General features: G+C 39.4%; 1 protein-coding gene across 7 annotated transcripts in view; it reads left to right on the forward strand.

Moving 5' to 3' along the window:
* The window catches only part of rad17 (RAD17 checkpoint clamp loader component), a 55,603-nt gene that overhangs the window by 33,168 nt on the left and 1,531 nt on the right, over positions 1 to 20,904 (forward strand). For 3 of the 7 annotated variants that reach the window (XM_008402239.3, XM_008402240.3, XM_008402241.3), the window contains 8 exons: positions 6,888 to 6,957; positions 7,033 to 7,144; positions 7,760 to 7,942; positions 8,997 to 9,085; positions 9,177 to 9,323; positions 12,042 to 12,170; positions 14,363 to 14,483; positions 16,499 to 16,556. In XM_008402239.3, coding sequence (XP_008400461.1) covers positions 6,888 to 6,957; positions 7,033 to 7,144; positions 7,760 to 7,942; positions 8,997 to 9,085; positions 9,177 to 9,323; positions 12,042 to 12,170; positions 14,363 to 14,483; positions 16,499 to 16,556 — 909 coding nt within the window. The remainder of the gene's footprint in view (positions 1 to 6,887; positions 6,958 to 7,032; positions 7,145 to 7,759; positions 7,943 to 8,996; positions 9,086 to 9,176; positions 9,324 to 12,041; positions 12,171 to 14,362; positions 14,484 to 16,498; positions 16,557 to 20,904) is intronic. The other 4 variants (XR_014089117.1, XM_008402242.3, XM_008402244.3 and 1 more) reach the window with 3 other exon arrangements.

Raw genomic sequence — 20,904 nt, forward strand, 5'->3', positions numbered from 1 at the left:
GCAATATTCATGTTGAATATGCCTGATTTAGATCGGCACGGCCACGAGGTTCTGCCGACTGAATCCAATTAGTCGTAACACATGACACACTACAGGATGATCGTTGGACGTTTTAAGATTGTCTTGAGGGGAAAATCATGACAACTTTTATTATAAAGTTTATTTGATGGGGACAGACACACATCGACATAGACAAACTGAATAAAACATCATCCCATGTTTGCATCATGATGCAATAGCAACAGCTAATTTGCAGCACTTGTCCCCATTTGGGCTTTTAAAAAATAACTAAAAATTGAAGTGATAATCATTTAAAATAGCACCACATAATGTATACAAACAGAAAAATGTAAAACATCAAAAATGGGTACAGTTTTGTTTTTGACATTATCAGAGTTTTGATTTTTGAACGTACGAAAAACTGGTTGCAGACTTTAAATGAACAGGAAGTGAGTCCAAACTGCAGATCCTCTCACAGACTGAGCACTTTGAGCAAAAGTGGTTCTTCGAAAGGGAACCTTACAATTTCCATCTAAAGCTGCTCTGGTAGATCTGCTGTTGCCCTGCAGTCTCTGTATACAATCACTTAATGGTGTAGGTGCAAGTCCATTTAAACACTTAAAAATCAATTTCAATACATTATAATTTAGAAAATTTGTAAAATCCAAAATGCCAAATTTAGCCAAAATGTGACAGTGATGGAATCTAATCGGCTTTTGATATAAAACCTTTAAGGCCCGATTATAGAGACTTGCTAATGGTTTGAGTAGTTTGACTAGTCTGAGACCAGACAGGAGCTCCGTAGGTCAAATGTGAGGATCAGTGAGTTCAAAAACATCTCTGCACAGTGAAGTGTCGAACAATGTCTAATAATTTTAAAACTATTTATATTCGATCTAACAGTTTTGCAGATTTTATCAAAATGGCTCCTAAAATTTAACTGAGCCTCCAGAATTATTCCTGAATTATTCCTAAATATTTTTCTTGTGATACTTGTTAATAGGGTCCCCATTGATCTGAATATTCAAGGACTGTAATGATGTTTTCTTGATTGAAAAGCAAAAGCACTTTGTCTTTGTATTGAGAGTTAAGCAAGAATCCTTTAGCCACGTTGATAATTTCTGCACACTGTTCTAAAGTTTTTCACCGACAACAATACCGCTTTTGTCCGATGTGTAAACAATGGTGTCATCAGCATACATTTGCAGATTGACTTCAGGACAAATTTCAGGAAGACTATTAACATACAAACTAAAAAGGACCGGACCCAAGATGGTTCCTTGTGGAATCCCTGTTACAATTTTGCAGAAAACAGATTTACTGTTATTAATGACAACACATTGTTCACAATCTTTCAAATATGATTTAAACCAAGACAATGACCGTTCTGAGAAATTAAATGATGAAATCCTTGAGATCAGTAAATTGTGATTCACTGTATCAAAGGCCTTTTTCAAATCAAGAAAAACTGCACCAGTAATTTGTCCCTTGTCAAGTGATTGTTTAACCTTTTCAAGCAGCAGACTTACAGCGTCTCTGTGGAATGTTGACATCTGAAACCAAACTGAAGCGGATGTAGAAGATTGTTACTTTCTAAATGCAGTAGTAGTTGTTCCAGAATAATTTTCTCCAGCACTTTTGACATGACTGGAACCAGACTTATTGGCCTGTAGTTGCTGATTTCATGTGGACTTCCTGATTGAAAAATCAGTTTCACCAAAGCTTTTTTCCATGCATTGGGAAATTGCCCTGTTCTGATGGAAATGTTAACTATACGAGTTAAAGGTTCTACTAAAATGTTACTGTATTTTTTTTAAAACATAGCGTCTAAATTATACATATCCCTTGCGGGAGAATTACTTAAGCTGTTAATGACTTTTTGAACATCAGAGTAATGAATTTCCTTAAAAGAAGAAATCAGAACACTTTTTGGTCGGTTTTGCACCGTGTGTTTCCATTGGAGCTGGCAGAAACTTTGATGCCAAGTCTTTAACTGAAGAGAGGAAAAAATCATTAAACATTGTTGCTAGCTTAGCAGGATCAGTTATGGTTTTCCTGCTATTGCAAGTTCATATTTATGTTTAGTGTTTGCACTGGGATTCAGTAAACTGTTTAGTTGTTTCCAGATCGTCTTACCATTCCCTCCAGTTTCTGATGAGACATTTGTGTAATATTTAGCTTTAGATTTGTACATTTCTTTAACTACTCTGTTCCTCAAACTTTTAAAAAGCAGCCAATCTGTGGTCCTTTTATTTTTAAGAAAAAATTTTAAAGCAGAGTCTCTCTTTTTCATTAACAGCCGAATGTCATCTGATACCCAAGGTAATAATAATAATAATAATAATAATAATAATACATTTTATTTCAAAGGCGCCTTTCTGGCACTCAAGGACACCGTACAAGAGTAAAAAATAGTGACAGAAACAAATAAAATATAACAATTAAAAATAGATAGAAATAAATAAAACAAAACAATGTATCTATATAAAATCTATGTAAAATCAGGCAAACCAATTGTGTCATGTGGAAAAGGCAGATCTAAAAAGGGGTGTTTTGAGTTCGGTTTTAAAATGTGATAATGACTTTATGTTTCTAAGGTATGGTGGTAATGAGTTCCATAGTTGGGGAGCAGAGCGACTGAAAGCTCTGCTCCCCATGGTGGTGAGACGGGCAGAGGGGACAGTGAAATGGATACAGGAGGATGATCTGAGGGAGCGAGAGGGAATGGCAATATGAATAAGATTTGAAAGATATGGTGGGGAGAGATTGTAAAGGGCCTTGAAAGTGTACAGAAGAATTTTGTATTCTATGCGGAACTTGGTGGGCAGCCAATGGAGTCTTTGCAGGACAGGAGTGATGTGGTGCATGGATGGGGTTTTGGTAATGATACGGGCAGCTGAATTCTGGACCAGTTGGAGCTTATGAAGAGATTTCTGGGTGAGACCAAACAGAAGGGAGTTGCAATAGTCAAGGCGTGATGTCACAAGACAGTGAACAAGAATGGCAGTGGAATGGGGAGTAAGGGAGGGGCGGAGGCGATTGATGTTGCGTAGGTGAAAATAAGCCGAGCGGGTAATGTTATTAATGTGAGACTGGAAAGACAGGTAGCTGTATTTTTCTTCGTCCCTTCGTATGGGTTTTAAGAAACTTATTCATATTACAAACATTAAGAATGCATGTGTTGCAGCAATCATTTATTTGATTCTGGCAGGAAACCTCATCCCAATTAACCTTAGCTAATTCGGCCTCAAATTTGGGTACATCCTGTCTTGGAATTTGTATTGCAGTCTGTTTGTGTGTTATAGCGACTGACAAAACAATTTTCACATAATTTTCTTGCAATGAGAGTAATATTGTGGTCAGATAAGCCGCACACCAAGTTATAGGATTTTATGATTCAACCAGGTTTATTTGAAAAAATGTAATCTATTAAACTTTGACTGTTTTTAGTGGTATGAGAGGGACTATTGATTAACTGGTGAAAATCAAATTTTGCTATCAGTTCTGTTATTACGCAATAGTCAGCCACACCCCTACCTCCTCTCAGACTCCTACTGACTGACTACTGACCAGCTCTCCGTCTAACGAGTCCGAAAAGCCCCTAACTCCTGAGTATTACCACAGATGAGTACATAGAGGGTATTCTGTTTAAGATGGAAGCGAGAAAGATGCGTCTAGACTCTAACCACCTTCAGATCCTGAGATTATGACCTATTACAGTTAATGGATCAGACATCCAAATAGCCCGTGGTAGCCTGACTCCAGAAACCACCCCAGTTAACGGTAGCTCTTTCTCTATCAATAACATGCACTTGTTACAGTCTAGATAATTTTAGAGACTCGGTACGAGCCCCAAGGTCATTATTTATCATAACTAAAGAAACGTCTGAAGCCCCCAATTCACTAGGATCATGAACATTGATTTTATGTTAACCAAAAGAATTATTATTCCTATGACTTAATTGATTTAATTGTCCACAGCATCAAGTAGACTTTAATATTTTATTAGCAAGCTTTAGCAGGGGAAAATGACATACAGCTACTTCAATCAAAAATCAAAAGATTAAAATATAAAAGAATTTTAGAAAACACACTTCTCTCTAGTCCCTATACTGTGTCACTGAACCTTAAGAGAGGCTTTGGGATGCAGTTCCACTCTTTCCCAGATGCTGAGTTGATCTTGGCAGCAGAAAACTCTAAATTCCATGGTCAGGGACCCATCTTGCCATAGCAGAGTCCTTTTTAGAATAAATCCAAAGTTGAACTGGTGAGTATTCTTCATGAGCTCAGTTCTTTATCCATAGGTGATCTTTGTCTATCCCCCATGTCTACTGCAGCGTCGTTGAGATGTTTCTTGGGTTGAGAGTAGGGCAGGTGTCGAATCAGAACCCCGGGTTGTGGATAAATGGATCTTGTTTCTTTCTAAAGCAGTGGGAAGTCTTTGCCTTCCCGTGGTTTCAAAGTATCGCCCCAATCTTGATCCTGCATCTTCCTGTGGTCTTGATTCAGCGCTGCTGGAACAAAGAACCCCGTTCTTCTCTCGCCTGTGCCTTTTATACTCTCAGTATTTCAGTCGTGTGGGCATCTGCGGCTCACACAATTATCTACTTCTGCATCTTCGTTGTGCATGCACTAGCTGCTTACACAATCTTCTTGACGTCAAAAGCCTTGGCTAACCGTTATCTTCTTTCCTACTCGGCTCTTGAGCTTCCTCTTCTATTCTTGCTGCAGCTCCTATCTGCACTCAACATCTGGTGCTTTTGCTTGTTTCACAATCCCACTTCCTGTTTCTTCCGCGCTGATAGTTCTTGCTCTCACACAGACATCTCATCTTAAGACATCTCATCTAACTTGAATAAGACTTATTTATGATTTCTTATATTTACTCCTTAAATCAGGTCCACATAATTCATCACATTGATTAGTGGTACATTATTAAAATAAGGATTACACAAGTTTTAATCATATCAAATCATAATACTGAATTATTTGTTTCTTCTGGGTTTCTATCACAATAAGGATTATATAAGTTCTGTTGCAATAAAGATTATATAAGTTTCAGTCAACATTAAATCATGATTCAAGATTACTTGTCGCCTCTGGGCTTTTGTGATCTGTTTTCTGTGTGTCCTGGACAGATCTCAATCAGTTCCAACCAGGTTTCACGACAGTTCTCCAAGTGATTTTTTTCAATTTGTCCATCCAGTTTATTCTAAAAAGTTGTGCTGCAACTTGATGGTGGATTGTACACCATCACAATATTAAAATTCATTCGAGATGAAAGATAAACATTTAAACATACTGATTCTAGTAGGTCTTTTATGTAAATTAATACTCCTCCACCTCGCCCCACAACTCTGTCCTTGTTCGGTCCTGGATTAAGTTGTACATCACCTGCTAACGAGCAGGAAGGCCATGTGTACTAATGTCAATATCTCCTTTCAGCGGCTTAATTTTTTTAAGCGTAGTAATTTGCCTCGAAGTTAGTCTGTGGATAGCATAATATACTGCAAAATGACCATGTCCAAAATAATTAAGATGAAAGGTGATTTCACCTTGTGAATCCCGTCTTTGTTCGGTGTGAGGAATGCGCCGTAGCAGAGATCCGACAACAAACAGTAGAAACAGTCGAGCCAGAAAGATTTTCAGAAAGTGAGGCTGCCTTCCTTGTCTGTGTGGGGCAAGCCTACCGCGTGCGGTGTAAAAATGACCGGAAATCCATTGTTGGCGTGTATCTTTGCATTGTTGCTGCGTTGGTCCGTCAATTGAATCCTTAATTAGGATTAAACTGGGTAAATAGGCTTTAAAATTAAATTCCGGGGTGGCAAACACGGAGCCCCACCAACCGTGTGTCGCCATCTTGAAATCTTGCTTAACTTGACATTAAGCAAGATATTATAACTTGTCATGAATGTCATAGCAGGTGAATTTTAAAATGTTATCATTATAAGACAATGTCTTGCTTAATGTCAAGTTGTCATAACAAAGACATTTTCAATAATGTCAACTTTGTATTAAAAGTGTCATGATTTACCCTATGACACTTTATGACAAGTCATAAATATAGGGTTATAGATTCTGATTCTGATCAGAGCCAGATATTTAACATTACTAACCAACAGGATAAAGAAAGCTGATTCTGTTCTGAGACCCACTGTAGAACCACTGGGGATGATGGTGCAAATCGATGATTGTTCAAGAAAAGTATGAAAAATCCTGAGCGTCCTCTTCATGAGACTGCTTTACAACAGTGTCCTCAGACAAAGGCTTCTTCAGATTTGTTGTAATGCAGACATACTTGTAGTCCTTCGTGCTCACAGCTACCAGCACATACAACAACTCTGAAGAATCTGGGATAGTATGAGTACAACATTTTCCTTTTGGGACTAATGAAGGGTTTTTCAATTGGATTGAAAAGATGCTGCATTCAAACATATTCTAGGGGTTGTTTGATGCTTTTAAAGGAGAAACTGAATGTTCTGTAAAATCAGATTTTAAGTGAATATTTCTCTCATAGACTTAAATCGTGTATTCATTTGAATGGAGTGTTTGCTTCAGTCAGTTATCTGAATCCAGCATGTAAGTCGACGCCTACAGAGAAACAGGGTTCAGTGACTCGAGCTAACATTTAAATGGAATAAATGCCTACTTTTAATATTATTTTATAATTAGTGAATTATTTAACCAATATTGCAAAAAAAAATATAGGTGATGTGCTACATCAGTTTAAATGGTGGTGATATTGTACTTTTGTTCTTTTACTCCAGTGCTGCTAGTAGAAACAAAATACATTTGTAGCAGTTTTCTTTTGTTTAATTTAAATTTAGAATATTTGATTACTACCATACTAGATTCACAGTAACATTATATTATATCATTCACTTCAGTTTTAATCCTGTTCCTGCAACAACAATGATGAAGGTTCTGAAAAACATTGCATACGTGGAGGCAGAAAAGGTGAGATAAAGTGTACAAAAGTACTTTTTTTTTTCTTGTATTATCTGCCTAATTTAATATTCTCATTTTCAACAGAATCATAAGAGTTTGCATGTTCCTGATAAGGCAGAACTGGAAATGCTTTGTTCAGGATCTTCTGGAGATATCCGAAGTGCTATTAATAGCCTACAGTTTAGCTGTCTACTGGGTAAAGTTATTCCACATTCCACTCCATGACACTTAAGGGGTCAAAAATGCAGTTGTACAAATTTAAAATCAATTATATTGCAAATGGGGTTGCACAGTGGCAGCCCCATTTGCATCTGCAAGAAGCAAGAACCTTGCTTCTTGCAGAAGGTTCTTGCTGCAAGAACCTTCTTGCAGCAAGAGGGTTCTGGGTTTGATTCCCGGCCCGGTCTTTCTGCATGGAGTTTGCATGTTCTCCCTGTGCATGCGTGGGTTTTGTCTGGGTACTCCAGTTTCCTCCCACAATCCAAAAACATGACTGTCAGGTTAATTGGCCTCTCCCAATTGTCCCTAGTTGTGAATGTGTGTGTGTGCATGGTTGTTTGTCCTGTCTGTCTCTGTGTTGCCCTGCGACAGACTGGCGACCTGTCCAGGGTGACCCGCCTCCCGCCCGGAACATTAGCTGGAGAGGCACCAGCAACCCTCCCAACCCCACTAAGGGACAAGGGTGCAAAGAAAATGGATGGATGGATGGATGGATGGATGGATGGATGGATGGATATTGCAAATGGAAATTTGTGCTTTTCAGGACAGGTCAACTTATGTTATCTTTCTAATGTTTTTGAAAATTTGTCAGAAAAAGGATTGTGTACATTGAAGAAACCACCTGCAATATCATTGGAAAGAGCTGCTGCTCTATCAAAACAGAAGGGAAAACGAGCAAAGTCGGCTAAGGAGCAAGAAGAGCATCAGCCTATTGGTGGGAAAGATGTTTCTTTCTTCTTGTTTAGGGCACTGGGAAAGATTCTGCACTGCAAACGTGAGTACTAGCTATAAAATGGCTTGAACATTTGGCATCAGAATTATTGTGTACTGATTGGGCAGCTTTGGTATTAAACTACCACTGGCTTGAAACACAGTGGTGGTGCAGGGTATAGAGTGTGTGAACTATGTACAGAATCAAAAATAAGAATAAGATCATTCTTATTTGTACAACTCTACCTTCACTGATAATTATTTACACAGTTGCATACAATTTTTCATTTATAGGTTTATTTTCAATAAAATTCCTCCAGCTGTAGACAAAAATACAATTTAGAGTTGTTTTTTTCATTTTATTGATTTTATGTTGTGCAAAATGATACATTTGGTAGATTTAATACCCAAATGCTATGTCATAAGTAGGAAGACCTACAATGACCTTTATGTGACCTTTAATCAAGTTATATGTGCTTTCAGTCAGAGGCTTCCTCAGTTTCACTGTAATGCAAGAAATTCTCCCTGTCCACAGCATCAGTATCTACAATAACTCTTTAAATGTTTAATATGAGGGGCTGCACAGTGGCGCAGTTGGTAGAGCTATTGCCTTGCAGCAAGAAGGTTCTGGGTTTGATTCCCAGCCCCGGTCTTTCTGCATGGAGTCTCCATGTTCTCCCTGTGCATGGTGGGTTTTCTCCTGGTACTCCAGTTTCCTCCCACAGTCCAAAAACATGACTGTCAGGTTAATTGGCCTCTCCAAATTGTCCCTAGGTGTGAGTGTGTGTGTGCATGGTTGTGTGTCCTGTGTGTCTCTGTGTTGCCCTGCAACAGACTGGCGACCTGCCTGAGGTGTACCCCGCCTCCCACCCGAAACGTTAGCTGGAGATAGGCACCAGCACCCCTCCCGACCCCACTAAGGGACAAGGGTACAAGAAAATGGATGGATGCTTAATATGAATTACAACAACATTTAATATCCCTTTAGGATTAATAAAGTATTTTTGAATTTATATGAATAACATTGTAGAGTGGTCTACAGTTGAATCTGAATTGTAAGCGTATAACGATTGTGGTACAGTTTAAGCCAAATGATGTGTCAATGATGTGACCAACAGGTGGAAATGGTGACTGTCCAAATGAAAGGCTTGTTTTGCCATTTCACCTTTTGCAACATCATAGAGAAGAATTACTCGTGCAGCCCGAAGTAAGTTTTTTTTTTTCTTTTCCCCACTTTATTTAATTTGACAATAATCTGGGTGCTCATTTAGATTTTTTTTGTTTATCTTTGTATTCAGTTGGTTGTTGAGCGTTCAGAAACTTCTGGAGAGTTTTTCAGCCTATGCCTCCATCAGAATTATCTGGACTTCTTCTCTGACATAGAAGATGTGGACAGAGCTAGCGAGTACCTGTCTGATGCAGATCTTCTCACAGGAAATTGGATGGTTAGTCCTTAAATAGATAGTATAAACTAATGGCAGATTGATAGAATATAAAAAAAAACATGAAACTAAATATATAGAGGTAGACGTATACACAGTCAACACTCCAACTGCATTCAATAAGAAATGTAAAAAAAATTGTGTTGTATAGATTGAAAAAGTGTAGAATGAAGCTATCCTAACTTATACAGTGGGTATGAAAAGTATTCAGACTCCTTTAAATTTTTCACTCTTTGTTTCATTGCAGCCATTTGCTAAAATCCAGAGAGTTATTTCTCATGGATGTTTACTCAACATTCCATCTTGGTAGAAAAAAACAGAAATTGTTGCAAATTTTATTAAAAAAGAAAAACTGAAATTTCACATGGTCATAGTTATTTTTCCTGGCCAGCCGGTTTGAAGGAAATGCTCTGACCTGTGTCTCTGTTCGAGGGTTACTCAAAAGACAAGACTTTTGAGATTCAGATCTTTCTTTTGGAGTGGCGATCAGTTCTCATCTGATCAGCTCTGAATTTTATTGCAAGGGAAGGGGAGTTAAGCAGTCATGTTTCCAGCAGTGGTGTCTCCAGTGCAAGGAATTCTTAGGAATTAGATCTAATCAGCCATCTTCCTCACCCTTGGTGTTTTCATCACGCAGTGTTCAGTACATTTTCTGTAGTGGACATGTGAATTTATGACATTTGAATAACATCCTGGACTTTGTGGAAGAATGTTGTCACTAAATTGCATTTGCAACACTCTTACGCTGTGGTCTGAGAATCTTTGCAAAATCCTAGGTGCATGGTTTGGCACATCATATGAACATCATCTTTATGCTGAGGTGATAACTTATTTGTCTTTACACTCTACTCCATTGCCCCATGCCACTCTGTCCCGGATAGCTTCATCTTTTTGGTTTTGTTTTTGCTGGATTTAGCTGATGAGTTGCATCCTGTCATATCTTACTGATTAATACATTTTAAACATTTTCAACCAAATTCTCATTTAAATCACCAAAACTTAATTCAAACTTCAGCTTATTTTCTTTTTTCACATTGAATTAGTGTGGTCATTTAACATGAAGCTTACTGAAAATTTCAAAATAAAAGCTTCAATATTCCTCCCAGCCTTTTTTATGTTCCTCAGGATAGTGAACTGCCTTGCGCACTGCCTTCCCTAAAGTTAGCTATTAGCTCATTCTCTTATTAGACATGTTTAGTATACTGAATGGAGCAAGTCAAATTAAAAGAACATGCTAGTGATGTTCCACATGCTACTGCCACCATTTAGGCTAATAGCATTTTGGCAAATTTTAGCGTATACACTAATTGTAACATACAAAATGGCATAATTCCATGCTTGTGACTCTCCACATGCTGTTGAGTACATTGCAGCTTTCTTTAGCATTGATGCAAATTTTTAGCATCAGAACGCTGGGTTCCAACCGACGGGCACACGTTGGCAGGCCCTGGTTAAATTTCTTCAGGAATTTTCTATTTTCCTTTATTACCGTCATTGGGGCCTGCCTATTGTTCAACATCCAATGTATTTTTGTTCCATCACCATTAATGCAGCTCGAACCGGTGCATGCACCACGTCAATATATACATCAAAACATGCGGCTTGATCTTGAGAAGGGAGCTATTACTTCTGTTGGCATTTCGACTTACCACGGCGAAGTAATAGACCTTTCTCTTCACCACTATAGACCGGTATAGTGCCCACTTCACTGTAGACGCTGCGCCAATCTGCCTGTTGATCTCCTGCTCCATTTTTCCTTCATTTGTGAACAAGATCCCAAGATATATAAACTCCTCCACTTGGGGCAGAAAATCCTCCCTGCTTAGGGTGTAGAGCTGGTCTAGTGTTCCACAACCAGGATGTAAACCACAATATATACACCCCCTCGGACATCGGACACTTGTGTGTCCGATGTCCATGCAATATTGCAGAATCGCATCAACCAACACAATCCGCAGCATCCAGAGCCTTAAAAACTCCGCACAAATCTCATCCACCCATGGGGCCTTGCCGCCGAGGAGCTTTTTAACCATCTTGGCGACCTCATCCCCAGAGATTGGAGAACCTGACCCCGAATCTCCAGGCTCGGCTTCCTCAATGGATGTTGGTGAGATTGAGGAGGTCTTCAAAGTATTCTGTTCACCGGCCCACAATGTCCCGAGTCAAGGCCAGCAGCACACCATCCCCACTATACACAGGTGCTGTACTGTTTTCTCCTCCTGAGACTGGTGGTGGGTCAGAATCGCCTCAAAGCTGTGCGGAAGTCTTTCTCCACGCCCGAGTTTTTGCCTCAGCAACCACCCAAGGTTGCTGAGAGGCACCAACAACCAACAGGTCCAATAAGCTGCCTTGACAATGGAGATGCGGAACATGGTCCACTCAGACTCAATGTCCTCAATCCCCTCGAAACATGTTCAAAGCTCTCCCGGAAGTAGGAGTTAAAGCTCTATCTCATGGAAGACTGTGCCAGACGTTCCCAGCAGACACTCATAATATGTTTGGACCTGCCAGGTCTGACCGGCTTCCTCCCCGACCACCAGAGCCAACTCACCACCAGGTAGTGGTCAGTGGACAGCTGTGTGAATGTGTCCTTTGAGATTTCGATTTGATATATAAATAGCATTATGAATAAATTGATTGTTGTTCTACCGACTGTGTGTCCTGTGTGGATTGTCTGATGACTAGTTTTCAGTGTTCTAAAGATGCTGTTTTTCTTTTTAGATTCGTCACACAATGGGGGACTATGGATCTTCAGTGGCAACCAGAGGGTTGATCCACTCAAACTCTTGTCAACTTCCTGTTGGCTTCAGACCGCTGCACAAACCCAGTTGGTGTCTAGTCAACAAAAAGGTACGACTTTAGTAAAGCTATTCTGTCAGCTGGATTTCAGTGGTAAATGTAAATATGCAATATGCAGGGGCATATCTTCTTGGGTGGTATAGCTGCCACCTTGTAGCCACCCTAACTGGCAACCGCGAATTAAAGAAATAGATGTGGCAAATTGGACATTAAAGCTACAATGTGTAACTTTTTGAAGATATATTATTTTCATATGTTAAAAATCTCACCCAGAACGTTAGCTGGAGATAAGCACCAGCAACCCTCCCGACCCCACTGAGGGACAAGGGTGTAAAGAAAATGGATGGATGTTAAAAATCTCACTAATTCCTGTAAATAGAAGATGAGAGGTAAACTGAAAAATTGAAATCCCCCTGTGGCTGTAATAGCATTTATAAAAATACCCTCCTTCTGAACCAAAACCCCCAATGAGAGCCAGGAGGAGTGTTTTTTTTCTGTCATTCACGGCAGTGTACGCGTAGCTCACTCCCGCACAGTGCACGTACATCTGTCGTTCAAGTAGCAGCTGTGTGGTTCATTTCCTCCTCCCCACCCCCATCTTACGTTTGTTCATTTGCCTGCCCGCCATCACTCCAAGCCCCCTAACTCCAGGCGACATTTCCCATATTCTCAAACCCAAAGCTTGACAGGTATGGTGCAAAGTGAGAGTTCATCTGTTAAACTCACCAAAGATGAATACATAAACTAAAAGCTGGAGCATAGACATTTTTTATAAGTGTATTTGTGAGCCTGACTCTTTATTATTATTTTTTAAAGGTTTTGTTGGCTCTAGAGGCCTTTATTTGAAAGTAGTTTGACAGGAAACAGGGTAATGAGAGAGGGGGAAGACATGCCTCAAATGTCTCCACTACGGGAATCGAACCTGCAACCACTGCCACGAGGACTAAGGTCTCAATATGTGGGTCGTGCTTTGCCCCTGCGCCACAGTACAAGTACTTCGTTACTGTACTTAAGTACAATTTTTAGTACTTTCTCGACCACTGGCCACCACAGCACCCCACTGCCTCTTTATTATTAAATTGAATATAATGTCAGATCTTTGTATAACTTTTCAGGTTAAGTTAGAAAGCGAGCTATTATTGTGACAGGTTAATTTTATAAACTACAGAAAACTAAATGTTAGGGATGCTCAAATATGAAAAATTGGACTGATGTTGATACCAAAAGTAACACTGGTGTTATGCCAGGTTTACCAATATTTTATTTTGTAATTTTTTTCTTGATTACTCTCGATTACTCGATTATGATTAATCTATCGATTAATCATAAGAATAATTGATAGATTATTACGAAAATATTCGTTTACGACAGTAAAGTTATGTAAGTAATGTAAAGTATATTGTTGATACCTACAGATGCCATAGCCACAGTGGAGCCTTGTTTACTAGCCTGTGTTGACGCTAGTTATTATTTACCAATATAAGAGAAATTCATCCTGTCTTGCATCTTGGCAGAACTGACAGAAAACAAACTATTTATATATTTACATCCAGGAGAATACATATTGTATGAATTGAAACATTAGCAATTTTATCATCTTTAATTTAAGCCATATTTAATAGAAATCTGATAATAAATTGTGGTGCTACAAATATTTTTGTAATCGAGTCCTGCTCATCATGCATTGAAACAGTATGGCTTTGTGGACATGACTCGATGCATACTAGTAGCGCATCATCACAGCGGCTATAGCTGCTGTCCAATCAAGTAATGTATGGCAACGGACACCAGATGGACTTTCCATCTCTTGCCACGCCATACATATTTTTCTAGATCCACCACTAGCAATATGTTGTTTCCCAGACTCAACTACACTAATAGCATTATTTTATTTAATACTGACTAAAATTTCTGTCTCGACTACAAATGATGAATAGATGGATTTAAATTATTATTATTTTGGGAATGGTCTCATGAATATTTCAGTAGCCTACAGTTTGCTACTGAAATTGTTTTTTGAAGCTACCTCACAAGTGCCTCCAATGTCCAATCATTTTAAACCTGTTAAGCAAAGAATAAAAGCACCCTGGGTTAAATAAAGCTAAAAATACAATTGCACATGTGGTTATTCTTTATTATGTTTAAATATACACAAATCTCTGAATCAATGTCACTGAAAACAATTGATCAATATGGATTCAGGATTTCCATTTATAAATACTAATAAATATTTCTTTTTATAGCGCCAGGACAACTGTGTGGCTGTGCAAACTTTGTTCAGGAGCTTCTGTCTTACACCAGCCGGTCTACAGACTCAGTTGCTGCCTTTCCTGGCCAAACTTTGTAACCCTACAAGGAGTCAAGGTAGCACACAATGGATGCCTCACTGTTACTGTCTTTAATATACTACAAATTACTGTAATAACAGTTATGTTTGGTCAATGGATTCCTAAAATAACAATTACTAACTAAAATATGAAAGTGTCTTATTTAAATGTTTAAAACCGTTTAAGATCTGTGGTTTTATAGATAGTTCCTAACACCAGTGACTCCCAAGCTTTTTCTGTTGAGCCCCCTTTGGTTAAGAAAATCCCCCTCCCCCACAAAACCTTACCTTTCACACTCAAACACACAAAGCTCTGTCAAAAACCTATCCATTTACTTAATGGATAGGAATAACCTCAGTGACTGAGGTTATTCACACAACCTCCGTCACTCATTTATATTCTCCACTGTACGTGCCTAGAGGTGATAACTGTTGATAAACTTTTTAAGTTTCAATTCCTAGTTATGATTCCCAGTCAGCCGACTGAAGAAGCTGCTAAAACCCTACGATGGAATCAGCTGCAGTGTCTGAACAGCACATCAAATGTGTGCAGCAGCAATGAAGATCAGTGGTCCCCAAACTACGGCCCATTTGGTCCGGCCCCCTGAACAATACCAGAGAGCATTCAGAGCATTCAGAGTATTTTCCGGTTTATATGTGGATTTTTCTTCAACCACCAGGGGGCTCTTTAGCAGGAAGTGTGTCCTGTAAACTGTGGGTGTTTTGTTTTGCATGGCGCATTGCTGCCATCTGTTGGACTTTAAGGGAACTGCTTGACTTTTATGTTATATAATCAGTACGGTTGTTTGCTAGCGGTAGAGCAGATGAACACGTGTTTGTTATGAACGCCGCATTCCAGGTCGAGTTCTTCGAAGCCTGTAAGTAGCAGCTTATACTTCAAAACAAGCCTTTAAGTTAACATATGAGGAATTCATATGTTAAAGTTATTTTCCCTCAATGGAATATATACTAGTCAGTCCCAGTGACCATTTCACTAACGGTTTTTGCCCATGTGCTTTCTGGGTAAAAATCAATCCATAGAAACACTTTTTCTGCTACAAACTGACTCTGGCCCCCCACCAGAGAAGGGAAAACCTATGTAGCCTTCACAGGAAAAAGTTTGGGGACCCCTGCTTTAGAGCAATGCGTGTTCCCGCGACAGGGCATATAGTTCTCTGCAGGCATGGTTTCTCAGCATAACTTTAGTAATGTGAAGCAGAACACAGCATCAGGACTGTTTCCAACTTAGTGACATTGCTGCTGCATTTAGTCTTTTCAAACTGCCATTATTGGAGACATTGGTGACAAAACAGAAAAGCATAGATAGTACTACAGTTACAGTGAGCAGTGAGAGCTGCCATGAACCCCTCCCATCTCCAAGGTGCTGGGAGTGCAGCCTGTTGTCTGACCGTATTCTCACCCTGCAGTAGAGCAGAGGCAGAGGAGACCCACTCCACTCCATTACACATTGCAATGGAATCACACATGCACAAAGTTGCCATTGATCCTGCTCTGGATTGCAGTAAATAGAATGTAAATATAGTTATTCATGTTTGCTTTTTTTTTTTTTTTTTTTTTTTTTACCAAAACTGTCGCTCCAAAAATAAATTTGACTCACACAACCTCCGTCACTGATTTACCTCCTCCACTGTATGTGCCTACAGCTGATAACTGTCTTTTGGTTAATTTTTATATTACACAAAAGTGATTTATTTAGGGTAGGTTCACACAAGTTAGTAAAGTTTGTTTGCAGTAAAAAAGTGATTTAAAAAGTATTTTATATTATTTTTGCATTGTCGATGTTGATATTCATTTCTAAATATCCTGGCTCACATAATCAAATATGCAAATTAGGTGATGCTCTCATCTAGGGGGTTCATTTTCTAAATGTTTTTTGAAGTATCAGATTGGGACTCGGTATTGACCAATACTCTAAATCACATGGCTGGGACTCGGGGGCTAAATAAATTGATCTGAAAATAAATTGTGAACCACAAAGAATGGTTCTGGTAGTTAATTAATGGTGATTAAATCCTACTTTTTTCCCTGATAGCACAGATGGCTGTTATTCAAGATGTTGGTCAGATGTCGCTAAGGACATGTTCTGGCAGGTACGAAACCTTTTTAATGCTCATGTATTATACATTTTGTACATATTTTATAGGCCTTGGTGACAACACTGAACACAGAAAACGTTAAGATAACCTAAGTACTTGCAAGATGTACCTTCAAATGATTATTTAATTTACAAAGGGAAAAAATTCCTTTTTAACCCATGTGAAAAAGTCACCGTCCTTTTCAAAATAATTAATTAACTTAATTATTCCAACTCCTACTTGATTATTGTATATCGCAAATAAAAATTTAAATATTATTTTTAACTATATGCTTTATCAGAAAGGAAAGTTTTAAATCTGGCCTTAAAAGTACACAGAGTGTCTGAAACTGTGAGCTGGTTCCACAGCAGAAGAACCGGATAATAAAAGAATCTGCCTCCCATTCTACTTTTAGAAATTCTAAGAACCAGCAGTAAACCTGCAGTCTGAGAGCAAAGTGCTCTGTTGGGAACATATGGACCAATCAGATCTCTGATGAATGATGGAGCTTAATTAAGCACTTTATATGCGAGAAGGAGAATCTTTAATTCTATTCTGGATTTAACTGGAAGCCAATCAAGGGAAACTAAAATAGGTGAAATATGATCTCTCTCTTTATATTAAATCAGAACTCTCTAAAGGCTTTGAATTTGTGGATTTCCTGATCAGGGTGGCATAGGTATCTCGATTTCTGATTAGTGATTGCTCGAAAAATTTACTTGGTTCTAACTTACAAGCAATAAACCTGTTCGCTTTACTCACTTATCACTGGTATAGTGCTCAACTGTGCAATATCAAATTCACCATTTAAAACATAACTTACCTATCTGTCACCATGTGCAATATGACTTGCATTACTATTTCATTTATTATTTATTTACTTTAATCTATGTGTAACATCACCTATCTGCCTACCTTAACATATACACCTGGAATTTATTTCTTTTTTATATTTCATACAATAATGTTTCAGTATTTCTATATTCACTTATACACTGCTCAAAAAAATAAAGGGAACACTCAAATAACACATCCTAGATCTGAATGAATGAAATATTCTCATTGAATACTTTGTTCTGTACAAAGTTGAATGTGCTGACAACAAAATCACACAAAAATCATCAATGGAAATCAAATTTATTAACCAACGGAGGCCTGGATTTGGAGCCACACACAAAATGAAAGTGAAAAAACACACTACAGGCTGATCCAACTTTAATGTAATGTCCTTAAAACAAGTCAAAATGAGGCTCAGTATTGTGTGTGGCCTCCACGTGCCTGTATGACCTCCCTACAACTCCTGGGCATGCTCCTGATGAGGTGGCGGATGGTCTCCTGAGGGATCTCCTCCCAGACCTGGACTAAAGCATCCGCCAACTCCTGGACAGTCTGTGGTGCAACGTGACGTTGGTGGATGGAGCGAGATATGATGTCCCAGATGTGCTCAATCAGATTCAGGTCTGGGGAACGGGCGGGCCAGTCCATAGCTTCAATGCCTTCATCTTGCAGGAACTGCTGACACACTCCAGCCACATGAGGTCTAGCATTGTCCTGCATTAGGAGGAACCCAGGGCCAACCGCACCAGCATATGGTCTCACAAGGGGTCTGAGGATCTCATCTCGGTACCTAATGGCAGTCAGGCTACCTCTGGTGAGCACATGGAGGGCTGTGCGGCCCTCCAAAGAAATGCCACCCCACACCATTACTGACCCACTGCCAAACCGGTCATGCTGAAGGATGTTGCAGGCAGCAGACCGCTCTCCACGGCGTCTCCAGACTCTGTCACGTCTGTCACATGTGCTCAGTGTGAACCTGCTTTCATCTTTAAGAGCACAAGGCGCCAGTGGCGAATTTAATTTGCCAATCCTGGTGTTCTCTGGCAAATGCCAAGCATCCTGCACAATGTTGGGCTGTGAGCACAACCCCCATCTTCTTGCACAAAGGCGGAGGTAGCGGTCCTGCTGCTGGGTTGTTGCCCTCCTGCGGCCTCCTCCACGTCTCCTGGTGTACTGGCCTGTCTCCTGGTAGCGCCTCCAGCCTCTGGACACTACGCTGACAGACACAGCAAACCTTCTTGCCACAGCTCGCATTGATGTGCCATCCTGGATGAGCTGCACTACCTGAGCCACTTGTGTGGGTTGTAGAGTCCGTCTCATGCTACCACGAGTGTGAAAGCAGCACCAACATTCAAAACTGACCAAAACATCAGCCAGACAGCATAGACACTGAGAAGTGGTCTGTGGTCCCCACCTGCAGAACCTCTCCTTTATTGAGTGTGTCTTTCTAATTGCCAATAATGTCCATCTGTTGTCTATTCCATTTGCACAACAGCAGGAGAAACTGATTGTCAATCAGTGTTGCTTCCTAAGTGGACAGTTTGATTTCACAGAAGTTTGATTTACTTGGAGTTATATTGTGTTGTTTAAGTGTTCCCTTTATTTTTTTGAGCAGTGTATTTTTTGTATATAGATTTTTATATTGGTTCTGCTCTGTCCTCTGTACTGCTGTAACAATGCAAATTTCCCCACTGCGGGATTAATAAAGGAATATCTTATTTTAACTAAGTTAGATTACAAGTTAATTTATTAGTTGGCAGCTATTAACAACCCACCACTGCTTGAACATGAAAATGTCAGTCAGGGTGAGTCAATCATATTTAAGGGCAGCATTTCCTCTACTACATATTTTCCAACCAACTTTTTCAACCCTCCCCCACTGATCGGATTTGAACTGAAGTCCAGCTTTTGTTATTTGTTTGTTGTGGTGGGATTTTAGTCACATCTCTCTTCTTCAGCTGCTGGGACTTGCTTGTCAATTTTCTGACTTTGTTGTGCACTGATGCTCCAAATGTTTCTTGAATTTTCATGTATTTTTGAAGGTAGGTATTAGGATTGGTTGGAAGACCACTATTACACTCTTAGTACAGTATTAAAATATTCCATACAGCCATAGTTTCATACAAGAATTGACAGTAAAATAAATAAAGATTTACAAATGACAATAAAAAAGATGATCCCGTGGGACCAATCCTCAAAGTCCTGAGTTCACTGTCTGTACTCAGAGTACAGACAGTGACAAGGGTGACAGACTAGTGATAAGGTTGTCTATAACAGAGAAACTTTGTAGATGGCAGTCTTGGGAGTTGATGGAGAAGTCTGCAGAGTAAACAGTGAATGGTGACGTTGCCAGAGCATTGATCTGTACTCCAAATCACCCTGTCAGAGACACATGCTAACAGCAGCTACGAAAGTAGTCCAGTAACCACTGGGACAGGTGATGATCCACTGCTTGCATCTCGAGGTGTCAAAAAACTGAAGGAATCAAAGAACACAATCCCTACAGTGCTTCCAGTCATCTTCAAGTATGTTACAGTGGTGTGGAGGATAATGGCATTACCTATCCTGATGTTAGGCCAGTGAGTGAGCTGCAGAGAATCCTTTGAAGACCTCACCAGGATGGTAAAGATGGTCGAGGACCAACATCTTGAGGGTCTTCATCTATTGCAAAGTTAGGGGTTAGGGTGATTCTTTTCAGCTGAATTTTGATCAAACCTATTTAATGAGCTGAGAGCTGTGCAGAAAGAACAGAGAAGGAAGATCAGGAATTGAAAAAAAAGTCCACAGGAGTTGCAGCAAAACGACATCAGTGGGGTATGGAAGAGCCCGAGTACAATTTCACTTTTCAGGTGAGAAATGAGCTGCATAAGATAAAGGTGTGGAAGGCTGGAGGCCTGCATGGAGGCTCCTGAGGTGCTGCACAGATCAACTGTGTAGCATCATGGGATATATGTTAAACATGAGCCTGAAACTAGAACAAGTATCACAGCCTATGAAAACCTTCTGAGCAGAACCAGTGTCAAAAATCACCTCAGGACCTCTGCAAATACAGGTCCATATCACTAACTCAGAAAAGAGTGAAATATAGAAAATGTTATGGTGATTGGTCAGATTTGCGCAAAATTTGTGAATGATGAATTTGAGTTAATAGTTTCTATAGCAGCTCCCCAGCACTTGAATTACTCAGCCAATCTCGACGGGTGAATTTCAACATTTTATTTTTGTTGATGAATATCAACCATGATCATCACAGTCACCACAATAACCTCAGTCACTGTGAAAACTAAAATATATACAAACATTAGAATACAAAACATAAACTTACAATACAAACAAAACAAAACGTACCTCGCTGGAACACTAAGTGTTGATTTCTTTGTGCCAAACACATCTTGACAGTTCAAGTCATTCATGGACACAATGATTCTGCCAGCTTTTATAGGGCCTGCCTTCATCACCTATGGCAGCCCATACAAAACCCCCAAAACATTACAAAGTACAAATACCATTAAACAAAACAAAATAT

Source organism: Poecilia reticulata, chromosome 9 (assembly GCF_904066995.2).
Source record: "Poecilia reticulata chromosome 9, P_reticulata-male-v2, whole genome shotgun sequence".
Taxonomy (NCBI): Eukaryota; Metazoa; Chordata; class Actinopteri; order Cyprinodontiformes; family Poeciliidae; genus Poecilia; species Poecilia reticulata.